Below are 16967 nucleotides of genomic sequence, written 5' to 3' on the forward strand. Positions count from 1 at the left end.
AGAAACTATAAAGCTCCTAGAGAAAAACATAGGCAGAACACTCTATGACATAAGTCACAGCAAGATCCTCTATGACCCACCTGCTAGAGTAATGGAAATAAAAACAAAAATAAACAAGTGGGACCAAATTACTCTTAAAAGCTTTTGTGCAGCAAAGGAGACTATAAACAAGGTGAAAAGACAACCTTCAGAATGGGAGAAAATAATAGCAAATGAAACAACTGATGAAGGATTAACTTCAAATATATACAAGCAGCTCATACAACTCAATACCAGAAAAACAAACAACCCAATCAAAAAATGAGCTAAAGATCTAAACAGATATTTCTCCAAAGAAGACATACAGATGGCTAATAAACCCATGAAAAGATGTTCAACATCGCTCATTATTCAGTTCAGTTCAGTTCAGTTCAGTCGCTCAGTCATGTCCAACTTTTTGCGACCCCATGAATTGCAGCACGCCAGGCCTTCCTGTCCATTACCAACTCCCAGAGTTCACTCAAACTCACGTCGGTGATGCCATCCAACCATCTCATCCTCTGTAGTCCCCTTCTCCTCTTGCCTCCAATCCCTCCCTCCCGGCATCAGAGTCTTTTCCAATGAGTCAACTCTTCGCATGAGGTGGCCAAAGTACTGGAATTTCAGCTTTAGCATCATTCCTTCCAAAGAAATCCCAGGACTGATCTCCTTCAGAATGCACTGGTTGGATCTCCTTGCAGTCCAAGGGACTCTCAAGAGTCTTCTCCAACACCACAGTTCAAAAGCATCAATTCTTCGGTGCTCAGCCTTCTTCACAGTCCAATTCTCACATCCATACATGACCATTGGAAAAACCATAGCCATTATTAGAGAAATACAAATCAAAACTACAATGAGAAGTCACCTCACATTGGTCAGAAAGGCCATCATCAAAAAATCTACAAACAATAAATGCAGGGAAGGGTGTGGAGTAAAGGGAACATTCTTGCACTGTTGGTGGGAATTCAAATTGATACAGCCACTACAGATAACAGTGTGGAGATTCCTTAGAAAACTAGGAATAAAACCACCATATGTCCCAGCAATCCGACTCCTAGGCATATACCCTCAGGAAATGAAAATTGAAAAAGACATATGTAACCCAATGTTCACTGACGCTCTATTTCCAAAAGCTAGAACATGGAAGCAATCTCAATGTTTATCAGCAGAGGAATGGATAAAGAATTTGTGGTACATATATAAAATGGAATATTACTCAATCATAAAAAGAAACACATTTGAGTCAGTCCTAATGAGGTGGATGGACCTAGAGCCTATTACGCAGAGTGAAGTTAATCAGAAAGAGAAAAACAATTATCATATACTAATGCATAATACATATGGAATCTAGAAAGATGGTACTGATGAACCTATCTGCAGAGCAGCAAAGGAGACACAGACATTGAGAACAGACTTATGGACACGGCTGGGAAGGGAAGAAGGAGTGGGTGGGAGGTATGGAGAGAGGGAGAGAGTAACATGGAAACATACATTACCATATGTAAAATAGATAGCCAATGGCAATTTGCTGCATGACTCAGGGAACTCAAACCAGGGCTTGTTAACAACTTAGACTTGCAGGATGGGGAGAGAGGAGGGAGGCGTGTTCAAGTAGGAGGGAACATGGGTAAGCCTATGGCTGTTTCTACTGGTTTTTGGTAGAAACCACTGTAGTACTATAAAGTAATTATCCTTCAATTAAAAATAAACAAATTTTTTTAAAATTTAAAATTAAAATAGTTGGAGAAATACCTCACAGAAAAAAATCTTCAAGCAGACATGTATATTATAACCATAATATCAGAAACTACAGCACATCATTTGAAAAACAATTACTAATCAGTGTGCTGGCCATTCAAAGGTAAAATTTATTCCATATAAAGCTGATGTGTTGTTGGGAAGGGCTCTTTACTCTAAGGCTCTAATTGAAGGTAGTGAAAACTAATTACAGACCTGACCGAATTCACATAGCAAGGATGAGAACAACCCAAAATTATCACCTGTAATTTTCAGATAACTAAAGGAATCCTCCCTCTTTGAGCTTTGAAAGTTGTAACAAATTAATCAAGAAATGAACTGCCAACATTTATAATGTTCATCTGAATCTGCAAAAGCATATTAAATAAATATTGATATTCAAAGTAACCATTTAAAACTGTTGGAGTAGCCAAATAATAAAATTCTGCATACCAAACATTAAAACTATAAGGGAAAAAAAAGTCTATTAGTCAGTAATTATTAAGTCAAAACTGGCAATAATACTTCCTAAACCTGTATGGTTTTATGCACAGAATGCCTTCTAAAAGGCTAAGTGTTTATCCTACCATTCATAAGGCATTCAGGAGTGTAGCAACTGTGGAGCTTTCAAAGTGCATATTATAGCCAATTTTAGATGATTAATGCTCCTCTGAGATAAGAGAAAGCAAAGAAAATGTTAATTTAAGAAGCTGGCACAATGTTGATCCTGTCTTCCTGAAAAGCACACTCAAGATTTAAATGAAAAAATACAGGGGAGTTTTCTGCACTTAGGTCTTCTTAAGCACACATCTGCAGCTTTCTTGTTTCTGAAAATTCTTATATTTTTAAATATACAAAAAGAGCATGAAACTAGCATTACTGACATCTCTAACATATCCATGCAATACTCCACTACCTGAAACCTTGAAAAATAAGATTTCATGGGACATTTTCGTAATTTATATACCTACTAGAAAAAAAAAAGCAAATGTAAAGGGATGTATATGTGCAAACCAAACATGTTTAAAAATCATGTATCATTCAAGATTTCATCATCTTAATAGATTTTGCTTTCCGAGTTCCAAGCATGGGTTAATCTAGATAATATATCCTTGAAATCCCTTTTGTGATGCTACACAAACAGTGACTAGTCAGTAGAAGAGTTCTGAGTGACTCAACTCCCTACCTAAAATATCTAAAGAACAGAAAGATTATCTAAGATTATCATAATGTTTGACACCATGGTGAACTGAACTGGCATCTGCTCTTCTTCAGAGAACTTTTTTTTCAGCTTCAAATGTCACATGGCTTGATGTGGCCTCATTACTTTGCAGGCACATAAATCATCTGTGTGCAGCTGTTGCTGTTTAGTTGCTCAGTCACGTCCAACTCTTTGCAACCCCATTAACTGTAGCCAGCCAGGCCTCTCTGTCCATGAGATTTCCCAGGAAAGAATACCAGAGAGGGTCACCATTTCCTTATCCAAGGGATCTTCCTGACACAGAGACTGAACCCGTGTCTCCTGCTTGGCAGGCAGATTCTTTACCACTGAGCCACCTGGAAAGCCCCAACGTGTGTGTAGAATTATTTTAAATTGGAATATGGCAGTTTGGGGCAAAGGGTGGAATTCTAAAACTCGCCTCTGAAATGGAACCTAAAGAGAAATCTCGGTTATTTTGAAATTTTAGAAAAGAAAAGAATAGTAAAAGAACTTCAGTGGGCCAGATCCTTTAAGAGGTAATAAAACAACACAATTCTAGTATGGTCCTCTGGTGAGTTTTTGCATGATGCCTAGGATTATGATACATTAGCCTCAGGAGAAAACACTACAATGCGTTCATGTACTACATGCCATGTCCCAAGAGAATTAACTACTGCCTTCATTCTTTACAACCCAAATCTGTTTTCATAAAACATCGACACCCACTACATTAAAACCTATATGTTTTCTACAAATTTTCAAGAAGAATCTTTCCATTGTTTCAATATTTTATATCTGCAATAATACTTGGTAATGACTGAAGCAGCAATGAGGTGGCGGCGTTCATTGTCGGAAAGATGAGTAATAAAATCATCAGCGTGCAAATGATTTTTTAATTAGGTTTTAATCTGTGTATTTAGAGAAGTTATTTCTGGGTGATCCACATGATCGTGTCTATCTCCACAGCTGCAGTCACTAATGGCGGACGCCATGGACACCCTTGAAGGAAGAAGAAACGATAAAGAACGTGTGTGGAGTACAATTCAAAAGGTAAACCTTTCAGCTGGAGGAAAAAAAGATATATTCTTCTCCAAGAAAATATCCATTTGGGGTCAAATCTGTTTCAAGATAAAAGGAAGTTTCTCAGCTTGTTTTATTGGTGGTTTTCTTCTTAAAACAAATGCAGCCCATTCCCTGGAAGTATAACCAAGATGAAATGTGGACATTTATTTAATTTGTTCCTTCAGGTCTGCTGCATTTCTGACTGTGGTCCTGTACTTTTGGGGCCTCTTATCATGCTCATTTTCATGTTATATTTTCATTATCTGCTCCCTCATTATTGGTTATTTTATATATTTAAAGCCCCTTCATCAATGTTTCAATTTGCTCCCCAACCCTTTCTCCTGTAATTGGCACTTGAGGAATAATGGCTGCATTTCAGGGAACTAGAAGAAAACTAGCACATTGATGTCTGGGGTGAAGAAATGACATACTGGTTGTTAGAAGTAGGAGAACATCTCTTCACTGGTTACCTGAGTTACACAAAACAAGCCCTGAGATGCACCTGGCCTCAGATACTCAGGAGACTTGTGTGATACCACAAGACCTTCTGACAATGTAGGAAGGAGTAGTGTTGGTTTACAGTCCAGATGAAAGTGATAAATTCTGATCAATGTACTCCCCACTCTGCTGCTGCTGCTGCTGCTGCTGCTGCTGCTGCTAAGTCGCTTCAGTCGTGTCCGACTCTGTGCAACCCCATAGACGGCAGCCCACCAGGCTCCACCATCCCTGGGATTCTCCAGGCAAGAACACTGGATTGGGTTGCCATTTCCTTCTCCAATGCATGAAAGTGAAAAGTGAAAGTGAAGTCGCTCAGTCGTGTCCAACTCTTAGCGACCCCGGATTGCAGCCTACCAGGCTTCTCTGTCCCTGGGATTTTCCAGGCAAGAGTACTGGAGTGGGGTGCCATTTCCTTCTCCAATGCATGAAAGTGAAAAGTGAAAGTGAAGTCGCTCAGTCGTGTCTGACTCTTTGCAACCCCACGGACTGCAGCCCACCAGGCTCCTCCGTCCATGGGACTTTCCAGGCAAGAGTACTGGAGTGGGGTGCTATAGCCTTCTCCGACTCCCCACTCAGTCTCCTCCAATCATGCTAAGAACTCACAAAGGGAAAACTGGAGTCAGGAGATGTGAGAAGAAAACAACTGTTCCGTTTAAGAGGTAAAGTCAGCCAAGAGGGATTTTGATGCATTTGCAGCAATGTGTCTCTCCTGTAATCAATTCAGAGAACCTGAATTGAATATATAAAACATTGTATATGAATGTATAGAACAGAATGTGAGTGTATAGAACAGAAATCAACTGAACTCATCTTATATTTGTTGAATATCTACTATGCCTGAAAGATTACTGTGTGTTATGGACCTTTTGCTGGGCAAGGCAAACACAGCCCCTACCTATATAGGCCTTACCACCTAGGAAAGAAGCAGCTACTTAAACGTTTATAAATATTATATTTTAAAAGTAGATGTTCAGTGATTATGGGAACAAATAGAGGAATATAATCTGGTCTGAGAGGTCAGAAAATCCATCTCTGAGAAAGTGATATTTATAAAACATTCAAAAGATAGTAGTAGCTATCTAGATGAAAAGGGAGATTTCTACACAAAGAGAAAAGCTTGTACCAAGAATGCTAAGAAAGCATGGTAAAATTGATAAAGGAACAAGGAACATGGTTTAAAATGAAGTGCAAAGGCAGGAGAAATCAAATCACAGGTCTTATAAATTATGTTCAGGATTTAGAACGTTTCAGGAAGTATTTATGTGGTAAATATTTTTGAGACATTTCTAGGGCTGTAGTGGGATAACAAACAGGCTACAGAAATCTGGGGAGGTCAGTTATAAGGTGGTAGCATGATCTACTTTGGTGGGCACAGAGATGGAGAGGAGCAGACAGATATAAGAAATATTCAGGAAGCAAATCCACAGGCCTTATTTACTGATTGCAGATGGGAGTTTAGACGACAGAAAAAGTTAGAACAATGCTCAGACTTTGGGCTTGAGCCACCAGGTGGGGAATAGGGAGAGGTTTGCTGGTGCAAAGGAAGAAAGGAAACACTTCAAAGAAGCAGCTTTGGGCTGAGAACATAAACACTTTCAGAGTCCACAGAAAGCATACCAGGTATTTGAAAAGGAAGTTAATATACAGGGTGGTTAACTGGGTATGAAAATTTAGGTAACTGAAAAGGAAAACAATTTATCACAATGGAACTGTTAAAAGAAACAGCTACTATTCCTTAAGGGCTGAAGAATCAAAGGGAAGAGATTACAATTATTGAAACTTGGAGTTGGGACCCGGCTGGGCCGCAACTCAGATCTCCTACTTAGGAGGTGCTGTTTAGCTGGTGCCAGTGTCCCCGAGCTTGGAGGAGGGGTCATTAAAGACTTCTGAGGAGGGGGCATTAACCCACTGTTGCTGATGGGGAGGGAAGGAAAGCAGTTTTAATGGAGGTTATTTGGCAACTTTTGGAAAAACTAGATTTCACAGCTATTACAGAAAAGAATGTATATTTCTAGAGCAAAGAACCTTTACTGAATAGATGCTCACAGGAACCCCAGGAAGACAGGAAGTCCTCAGTCCTTTCTCCCTTGATTTTACAGTGTCCCTCTATCGCCCCCTGTTGATGGAGACAAAGAGTGGGCAAAACAGAAATGGAGTTTACAGAGTTCCAGCCCCAGCATCAAAGGGTGAAAGTGAAAGTCACTCAGTCTTGTCCGACTTGTGACCCCATGGAATTCTCCAGGCCAGAAGAAGTGGGTAGCCTTTCCCTTTTCCAGGGGATCTTCCCAAATCAGAAATCAAACCCAGGTCTCCTGCATTGCAGGTGGATTCTTTACCAGCTGAGCCACCAAGGAAGTCCAAGAATACTGGAGTGGGTAGCCTATCCCTTCTCCAGGGGATCTTCCCAACTCCAGAATCAAACTGGGGTCTCCTGCATTGCAGGTGGATTCTTTACCAACTGAGCAATCAGGGAAGCCCCATTGGGGTTAAGGGACAAAAGGCCAATAACTGGATTTTCCTGGTGGCTCAGACAGTAAAGAATCTGCCTACAGTGTGAGAGACCTGGGTTTGATCCCTGGGTCAGGAAGATACCCTGGAAAATGGAATGACTACCCACTCTTGTATTCCTGCCTGGAGAATTCCATGGACAGAGGAGGCTGGTGGGCTACAGTCCATGGGGTTGCTGGCACAAAACGAGCATTGAAGTTAGGGTATTGAAACTAGGGCAAGATATCCAAGATGAAATACAGGAGTCTGGAGTTCTGAATAGAAGACTGAATAGAGAGAGAGATTTCTAAATCATTGGCAAATTGGTGATAACTGAAATCACTTGAGTGAGTGGCATGGCAGAGAAAGATCAAATAATGAGAAAACAGCTTTGAGGAGCACATTTCAAATTTAGGAGGAAAACTCTACAAAGGAGACTAAGAAGGAATGATAGGGCAAACCAAAGCTAGAGGTAAACCAAACCTAAGGCTCATGGGAGTCAAGCAATATAATTGAATATTTGTGCTTACTACAGAAAGAATTGTTAGCACAGAGGGTAGCAAACTAGAGCCCATAGGTCCAAAACCAACCATGTACTTATATTTGTAAATAGAGTTTGCTACACATAGCCATGCCATTCATTTAAGTATTATCTATGTCACCTTGGCCAAGTTGAATAGTTGCCATGAAGACCATATAGCTCACAAAGCCTAAAATAGTTGCTATCTGAAAAGTGAAGTGAAAGTGTTAGTCGCTCAGTTTGTGTCTGACTCTTTGTGGTCCCATGGACTGTAGCCTTCCAGGCCCCTCTGTCCATGGTATTCTCCAGGCAAGAATACTAGAGTGGGTTGCCATTCCCTTCTTCAGGGGATCTTCCCCACCCAGGGACTGAACCTGGGTCTCCTGCATTGCAGGCAGGCTCTTTAGCATCCAAGCCATCAAGGAAGCCCCCTACACAAAAAAAGTTTGCTGTACCCTTGGACCCTGGTTTAAACCAGTATCCCTCCACGAAATATTTGCATTTGTACAGTAAACATATATATTTACAAATCCAAGAGATAACAGAATAGTCCAATTATGAAATTCCAGCCAAAAAGGGGGAAGAGGGATTGATGTTTGTCTACACCTGCCTGCACTTTGTAGGCAAAGTTTCACCTGACCCTAAGCTAGTGATCTGATGTCCACATTCACAGGAGAACTTAGCCAGCAGCTTCACACTTTGTCCTCACTGCAGTTACTCTACTGCTGTGTTAAATATCATCCCAAATATAGTGCTTTAGAACAAAATTATCTCCCACAGGTCTATGGGTTGACTAGACTCAGCCAGGTGGTTCTTGCTTGCTATCTCTCCTGCAGTTCAATCAGATGACTTCTGCGCCTTGGGCTGGAGTCACCTGACAGCTAAAATGTTCTGGACTCTAGGATGATTCCCTCATATGGTTGATATCTGATATTAGTCAGCTGAGACATTGACTGGAGTGGCTAAATATGGCCTCTTCATGTGAATTAGGCTTTAAATAGCACAAGAACTGGGTTCCAAGAGGAAGTATCTGAAGAAAAAGGAAGTAAAAGCCATCCATCTTCTAAAAGACTAGTCCAGGTCTAGGATAGCAACTGTCACCACATTCTATGGATCACAGCAGTCCTAGGCCAGCCCTGAGTCACAGGATTGGAGAAACAGATTGCACTTTTTCCAAGTGGAGTGATATGTACATTTGTGGAGAGAATGAGGTGATAGCATTCGTCTTCAGAGATAAGCTTTAGCAGTGGAGCCATGGATCGGGGCCCCAGACTGAAAAACATATCTGCAAGCAAGCAGGAGTCAGGAGAATAGTCAAGTTCAAGGCCTCTGAGATTGGAACACCTCAGAACCACTCCACCCCGCCTCCGGGTAACTAGAAAGACTCACTGGTGAGCAGCCAATCTTTGCAAATTAAAAGCCCTGATAATGATCCCAGCTTTCTAAATGGAAGCTCCTGAGAGATCTTTAGGAAGATGTGAATGGGAAGGAACAGGGTGCCAAATTTTTCCCAAGGGCTTTTAATTTGGTTAATGCGACACTACAAAGCATGATCGTATCACTTTCAGACGATTCCGGTAGCAAGTAAGTAATTTCCTTTTACTGCTACAGAGTTAATTTGCATGTGCAGAAAAAAAAATAATTAAAAAAAAAAAAAGCTAATTGTACAAGCTACACTATGTTCTGAGCCCACTAGAAGTTGATATCAGCATCACCACCTCTGAGATCTGTTATCTGTAATAGAAACAGCTGTTGTACCTAATGAAAACACTTGAAATTTTCATCTGAAGCAGCAGAATTATAGCAGCACCTCCCAGTTCCATGGAGTTAAAGGGTCTGTCAGAATCCCTATTACCTAACACAATTTTCAGAGCTCCACTTTGTTATAGGTCTATAAAAAGACTATCAAGATGAAATCTGATTCATGAGTGCTGACCTCCTGTCTATATTTTGTTATCTTTGAGATTTCTCTAAGGACCCAGAAAGAGAAAGAGTGTGACAATTGTGTTTATTTTCCAATTCACCAGAACTAAAACACTGTATATTCTTTATAGAGTTTTAGGAAAGTGACTCTTGTTTTGGTTTGGCTTTACAGAATATTTCCTTTCCAGTAATTAACTCCAGAAAGATATATGTATGTTGGTTTAGCTGTACAAATACAAAAATAAGCAGATTATGTTTTTTAAAAAGGTGCGGTAAATTTTCTCATGTTGGAAAGTCCCTTGCCACAATAGGATTCTTTAAATAAGAGTATCACACTTTGCTTAACTTTAGTCTGTAACAAAAATATCTGAGAAAATACACCCTTTTGAATAACAGGTCCTGTTACCACACTGCTCATTCCTGCAATCAGTGTCAGGGGCAGACACTGTTCCTGACATTGGAGATACAGCCATGAAAAAGCTGTGCCCTCATGATATTTGCATTCTGCTAGAGAAAAGTAGGCAATAAACTATCTAAAGAAATATGGAATATAAGTAACACATGCCAGGAAAGGAAAATGGAGAGTAGCAGATGATTGCAACTGCAATAGAATAGTCAGGGCAGGATTCGCTGAGGTGATGACTGAATGAATATCTGAAAAAAATGCAAACCATGCAAATATCTGGTGAGAAGCATTCCAAGTAAAGGAAACAGCAAACGTGAGACCCTGAGATTGGAGAGTGCCTACCAGGTACAAGGATCTGCAAGTAGAGCAAGGTGACTGGAGTAGAATGACAAGAGTAATAGGAGATGAAATGAGAGAGGAGAGGATGTCATGCCTTATCAAACAAAAACAAAAACTACTCTAAGCTGCTGAATTGAGACCACATTGAAGAGGGCAAGGGCAGAGTCAGGGAGTCTAGTTAGGAGGTAACGGCAGTGATACGGGAGAGGAATACTGGTGGCTTGAATCCTGAACCCAGTGGCTATAAGAAGTGGTCAGATTCTGCCTTCTATCCACAAGAAGAACAAAAGTTTATTTACAGGGAGGCTAATACAGTAAAAAAAACATCCTGAACTAACATTCAGAGACCTGGGTCTGTCGCAAATTAGCTCGAATCCATGTCTTTTCTCCAGGCCTCAGTTTTCTCATCTGTAAAATAAGGATAATGAACTAAGATTCAAAATCCCCTCTCTGCTCTGAAAAACTGGGTCTTTTGAAAGTCAGACCATCAAAATGAAAGAAGAATTAATGTTTACTGAGCTCTTAATACAAGCCAACACTCTTATTCACTTTATATACACCAACTCACTAACCCTCACATAGGGTAAAAGGCATAATTTATTGTAAACAGAGAAGTTTAGCAATTTTCCTAAAATCCCACTGTCAGTAAGTGGTGGAGTCAGGATTTGATCTGACCTTAGAACCTAATCTCTTTCTTGAGAGAAGTCCAAGCTTTGTGCAACTGAAAAAGCCCAACCAACCAGCATTATTTTATGTATGGCTGAGCATTCAGGTATGAGGCCAAAAGGGGAATTATGGTGACCTCCAATCAAAGTAAAATCTGTCCAGTTTGTCTATCTTCAGTTCTTAAAATAAAGTTCTTTCAGTCTGAGCCAAAGAGGTCACTAAGGAATTTTTGGTTTAGTCTCCCTCTGTAATCCACGGGTATAGGCTCCTCCTCAGCTGTTCCTTAGTTCTCCAACTATAACCAGAAACTATACAAAGCCTCAATCTACAAATTCTTGACCATGAATTCAGGTCCCACTTGTGGGATCTTAGGCAAATCACAGCCTACTGAGAAATACAGTGTCTTCACATACTTAATAACTTCAGGGTCTATGATTTTGTGTTACTGTGCCTTGAATCCTAAGACCCATAATGCACTAGACCTGAAGGAAATAGAAAAAGGAATCTGTAGAAAAAGGAGTCTTTTTAAAGAAAAAAAAAGATGCCAACTGTTAAGTTGGAACATTCTTATTTCTTCTCACCAGAGACTCAGTTTAGAGAAACATTTAAGCAACACTGTCTACAATTCAGAAGACAAAGTTATTGGCTCTTCATTTACAAAGTCTAAATTTCACACTGTGAAGATCAAAATTTAATCTGGTATGACATGAAATATTGTCTTATTCTGATATGCCTCTAGATCTGATTTGAGACTAAATAAAGAGAAATAAAACTTTGTTACTTTAAAAGTAATGAGAGATACTTTGGCATCTAATCATAATCCTATGAATTTTCATGAGAAAAAATGCTACCTTAAAATTTCAAATAATAAAATATAACACAGTACATCATAATCCTTCATGAATCTAACAAATGGAGTTTAGGTGGATATCTTTAAACTTTAAAGCTTAAAGCATCCATGTGAATTTATTATAAAATATTTAGCTTTGGGGGTTCCTTTTTATCTCAAAATCTTAACTTATAAATCATACTCACTGTCAAACAGAAATGACATTCATTGATTCATTCATTTGCTTTTTAAGATAAAAGGGGGATAGAATTGTATATCAGTTAGCAACTCTGTTCTATGCAAGGCTGCTGACATGGGCAGACCATGCAGGGGAAAGCACAAATTGGTGAGATGGGCTGGGGCAGTTAACCAACCAAGAGGGAGAGAAAAGAACAAATCGGAGCATTTTGTTTACTTTCCACATCAGCATTCAAACCTGAGTATTTCCAGCAACTCTGCTGGGAGAGACTACACGTGTGGCACTATCTATCTTTCACTGGCCAGGCATCTGGGCTAATACGCAGTTGGGGCCTGCCGTTGTGTCTGTCTGACAGGACTGCCATCTTGTCAAAGATTCAGCAACCATACCACTCATTTGCAAAGCAGTTTTTCAGCAATCAAGCTTTTCCTGTGTGTCTTGTTCTTTAAGGAGTCTCCACAGATTTACTGCAATTTGATTATGAATCTTTTCCGCTTCTGGTTATGGGCTTCTTCATTAGCATATCCCCAAATTCCTTTACGGTGTGTGCTCTGAGCACTGCTAAGCAGTTTCGTCCATGGCAAAATGCAGATCATGCACAGAAACCCAAGTGCTCTTTTGCTGACCATGCTGAGGGGAAGGAGGCAGGGAGGCAAGGCCCAAGGGGCTGAAGAGGCCAGGTGCCTGTAAAAAATAAATCATTGCAATTCCTGGGACAATGAGTCTGTGCCAGTAAGTGTCTAAACGGGCAACTGTAGTGGAGGAGCCTTTGCCAAAGCCCTGGCAGACCCTCCTGACTGTGGTCAGAGGCTGAGCCCTGCAACCGTCAGACCCGGAGGGAGGACCTTCCTCAAACAGACAGCAAAGCCACGTCTAGCCTGGCAAGCAGAGAAAGCCGAGAGCCTCAGTTCTGGACATCTCCCCTGGCCACTGTGCAACACTCCAAATATTGATACATGGTGAATTTCAATCACCACTTAAATCGAACAAAATCTTTCTCCTCTGACTTAAAGGAAAAAGTATGTGGTTAATTTGTTAAACATTTTCAGTAGCTGCATTTGCTAGTCACTCACTTTCCACCTGTATTCGGCCTTTCCTCCAAAACTGAGAATATCTCTCATATACTTTGTTGGCTAAAAGTATTCTGAAACTTTGATGATTTTGCAAGAAATTTCTGCAGCAGAAACATTTCTGTGTAGGAGTCGGATCTATCATGGCTCTCATCTAGGGAGCATGAATCTAGAAACTGTGCCTTTTTAACCAGGAGTTTATCAAGGGTTAGACAAAACTAATCAGCCATTGATTAGGTCCTCACATACTTAATAAAATACTGTGATATCCAACAAATTCTTAAACTATGTTAGTCTGTTGAAAGTTTGCTTTTGAATAACTATTACAATGGAAACAGGCTATAGAAAAAATTATTTCAGCTAAATAAACAATGTGATAAAAAATGAATAATGTGGTGATGACAAATATCATAATGATGAATACTGATCTCTTAGTATATGTGAAGCACAACAAGAAGTTATCATATTTAATGACTGCAACAATCCTATGAGAGATGTCATTATCTCTCCTTTGGAAAATGAGGGAAAGAGCTTTGTAGAATTAACAAGGAAACAAGCCTATGTTAAAGGGACAGTGTTCAGTTTTGAATCAAGTTTGTTTGGGTCAAAGACTCTGTTCCTAGTCATTAACTAGAACACTCAAGTTAAACCAAATGCAGCTACTAAAATTTAATGGTGCAAAGAACACTGCCTGACCCAAGCTCAGATTCCGTAAGACAACCAAGAAGACAATCTTTGAATCTGCTTTTCAGCAATGAGTGATAATAGGAGGATTGCAAGCCATCCTATTCTAGATCACAGCTCATAGAACCAGATGGTGACTTACCCAGACTGCTTTGCAGCAGATGCATGACCAAAGCTGAAGCACAGTACCCACTAGCCCCTGGAACATGGTACTCTTATTGTCCTCCTTCACCATGTCTCCCTTTATAGACCTATCTGTTTAGGTTGCTTTGAGAGCTCATCATTTTCCTTCTTCCTGCAACAGCAGAACCCCACGAGAACAGCTTGGAAGTCTGGTCATTCCTGTAGTATTTCTACTATGGCTTACACTTTCTGGTGCATTAACTAAGCACTTTGAAATGCACCAGGATCTCCATGAAAACACAATTTCAGAAGCACATATTCCTGTAACCCCTGCAAACCTTACCTCACAGCACAGAGGCATATGTTCGAGACTGGACAGCACATTGTTTACTCTTCCTCTTCCAGGAATCCCTCCCTGCCTGTCCCATTAGTGAGCTAATAATATAAGGAAGTGACTAAAACAGAAATTGGAAATACTCATATTACTCCAAACCTACTAGTATTTTTATCTCTGTAAAAACGTTTCTAAATACATCTTTCAGAAGTTCAGTGAAATATTCTGGGGCAAGGGAGGGGAGCATATATCTCAATTTCATTTGAACTGAAGAATGAGTTTGCCATTCATCCTAAAAGTTACTGTCTCTAAATTACCTAAGTATCTCCTTTGCTTGGTAGACAGCAATGTATTTATAGGTTAAGTTGTAATCCTTTGTAATTCTGAAGAATAACAAAATATTCAGCTTACACCACTTAGTAGCTAAATGAACCATAGGACATCTTCCATTCTGTATTGAAAGTAGGATTAACAAGTTCAGAGTAATTGACTTGTGGCTCATTCAGTCATTTATAGTGGACTCATTAGACCTTTCATCTTTTGGAGAAGGGCAAAATAAAACTGCCTTTACATGCAGCCCTAAAGGAAGGTATGGATCATTTATCATTCTGATTACAACTTTCTTAAAGTGTACATGTGGAGGAAGGAACAACACCATGATGTAAAACACACACAAATGCCACAAGCACCAACACACCCGTATCTCTTAGCATCATCAAAACTGTGTGTGTAAAACATATGTGTGAAATGAAGTCGCTCAGTCATGTCCGACTCTTTGCGAACCCATGGACTGTAGCCTACCAGGCTCCTCAGTCCATGGGATTTTCCAGGCAAGGATACTGGAGTGGGTTGCCATTTCCTTCTCCAGGGGATCTTCCCAACCCAGGGATCAAACCCAGGTCTCCTGCATTGTTAGGCAGATGCTTTACCGTCTGGGCTACCAGGGAAGCCCTATAACTGCTTAAATGGCTTTTTGCTGGATAAGAGATTCTGGAGAATATGAGGTGGCTAGTGAAATTTGGACCTAAATTAGAGAGCCTAACCCAGAGACAGGATAAAGTTAGTCTTTCTTATTGAATTGAAAGATAATCGAGAAGCTTTTATACCTCTGATGGAGAGGATACCCCTTTCAGCCTCAGTTATTCACATCATCATAATGATAAAAATCTTTAGAAGCAACTGAGAAAACAGATTCAAGAAATAAAAATACATCTTCCTGAGGAATAAAGGTCAGAAATTATTTTTTTTAAAGCAATGATCGGAGGACTTCCACTTACAGGAATATGGAGGAGACATGCTTTTCCCTATTCCTCACATTAAGCACAACTTTGGACATTATATGTAAAACAAATATAAGACACTGAAAGGTGGGATGAAAAGAGAAATGACCTAGAGTCCTGAGCAATAACATGGTGATGAGTTCACTGGATTTTCTTTTATTTACTTATTTTTTGCTTCAGACAGTCCACACTTGATGATGAAACCTAGTAACACAGAAACAAACAAAACAAAAACCCCAACAAAATCCTGCTCCCTCCAGCCAAAGGACAAGGAAAAAGGCAGCCTGTGTTCAGTGCTCAGTCGTATCTGTTTGCAACCGCATGGTCTATAGCCTGCCAGGTTCCTCTGTCCATGAGATTGTCCCGATAAGAATACTGAAGTGGGTTGCCATTTCCTCCCCCAGGGAATCTTCCCAACCCAGTGATTCAACCCAGGTGCCCTGCATTGCAGGCAGATTCTTAACCTCTGAACCACTGAAGATGGAAAGCTCTTAGGCAAATAATCATTCTACTCCAGCCAAACACCACAGGGGGAAAAAAAAAAAAGGAAATCCAAACCCCCATTCACATCAGCAAAGCCCAAGTGAGGAGTTAGAATTCTACCTTCATTGGGCTATAATAAGGTGTCTCAGCCTTCCCACCCTAAAAGGTTGGTGTCAAAGAAACCAAATAGGGGGGCTGATGTTCATCCCCACTAGGTATGGTATCAGAGGAGGCCTAGTAGCTGGTCAGGATTTTCACCAGCCCCCAACAATCATGAACTTCCCTTCTCAATGTGACGTCAGTGAAGGCCACATAAGGAGTAGTGATGAAGTACTGCTAGAGAGTTATCAGTGCAAACATAGTGAGGAGCTTGAATGTTTGAATGCTCATCCCTATCCGAAAGTAATGAGGAACCCCTTCCTCAAGTCAATGGAGATTGAGTGTAGAACTTGAACTTCTATCCCCACCTGTCAGTAATGAGGCAATGCCCCTCCCATCTTTTGCCATAGCATGGTCAGAAAAATTCAGCTTAAGCAGAAGACTTAAATAGGATCCAGATCTCATAATATTAGTACCCTAAATGTCCAGATTTCAACTGAAGATGACGCATCATACCAAGAAACAGGAAGATCTCAAATCGAATGATAAAAGACAATCAACTGATGCTAACATAAAGATGTTAGAGCTATTATAATTATTCTGAAAAAGATTTTAAAGAGGCCATCATAAAAATGTCTAAGCTATTAGAAACATCTTAAAACAAATTGTAAAACGTCATCAGACTACACTACAAGGCTACAGTAATCAAAACAGTATGGTACTAGCACAAAAATCTAGCACATAGATCAATGGAACAGAATAGAAAGTCCAGAAATAAGCTCACAAATCTATGGTCAATTAATCTACAACAAAGGAAGCAAGAATATGCCTGGGGAAAAACAATCTTCTCACTAAGTGGTGGTGGGGAAACTGGACAGCTACATGTGAAAGAATGAACTTAGAACATTTTATCACACAATATACCAAAATAAACTCAAAATGGATTGAAGACCTAAATGGAAGACTAGAAAGCAAAACGTCAAGAAAAAAAACATAGGCATAACATTCT

At 40.0% G+C, this 16967-nt stretch overlaps 1 protein-coding gene across 1 annotated transcript in view; it reads left to right on the forward strand.

Annotated features, from left to right (window-relative positions):
- SPATA16 (spermatogenesis associated 16) overlaps window positions 1–16967 on the forward strand; it is a 245846-nt gene that overhangs the window by 211637 nt on the left and 17242 nt on the right. Inside the window, 1 exon segment of the mRNA XM_055569023.1 lies at window positions 3923–4006. Within this exon segment, the coding sequence (XP_055424998.1) occupies window positions 3923–4006 (84 nt within the window).

This window comes from Bubalus kerabau, chromosome 2 (assembly GCF_029407905.1).
Source record: "Bubalus kerabau isolate K-KA32 ecotype Philippines breed swamp buffalo chromosome 2, PCC_UOA_SB_1v2, whole genome shotgun sequence".
In the NCBI taxonomy this organism is placed as follows: Eukaryota; Metazoa; Chordata; class Mammalia; order Artiodactyla; family Bovidae; genus Bubalus; species Bubalus kerabau.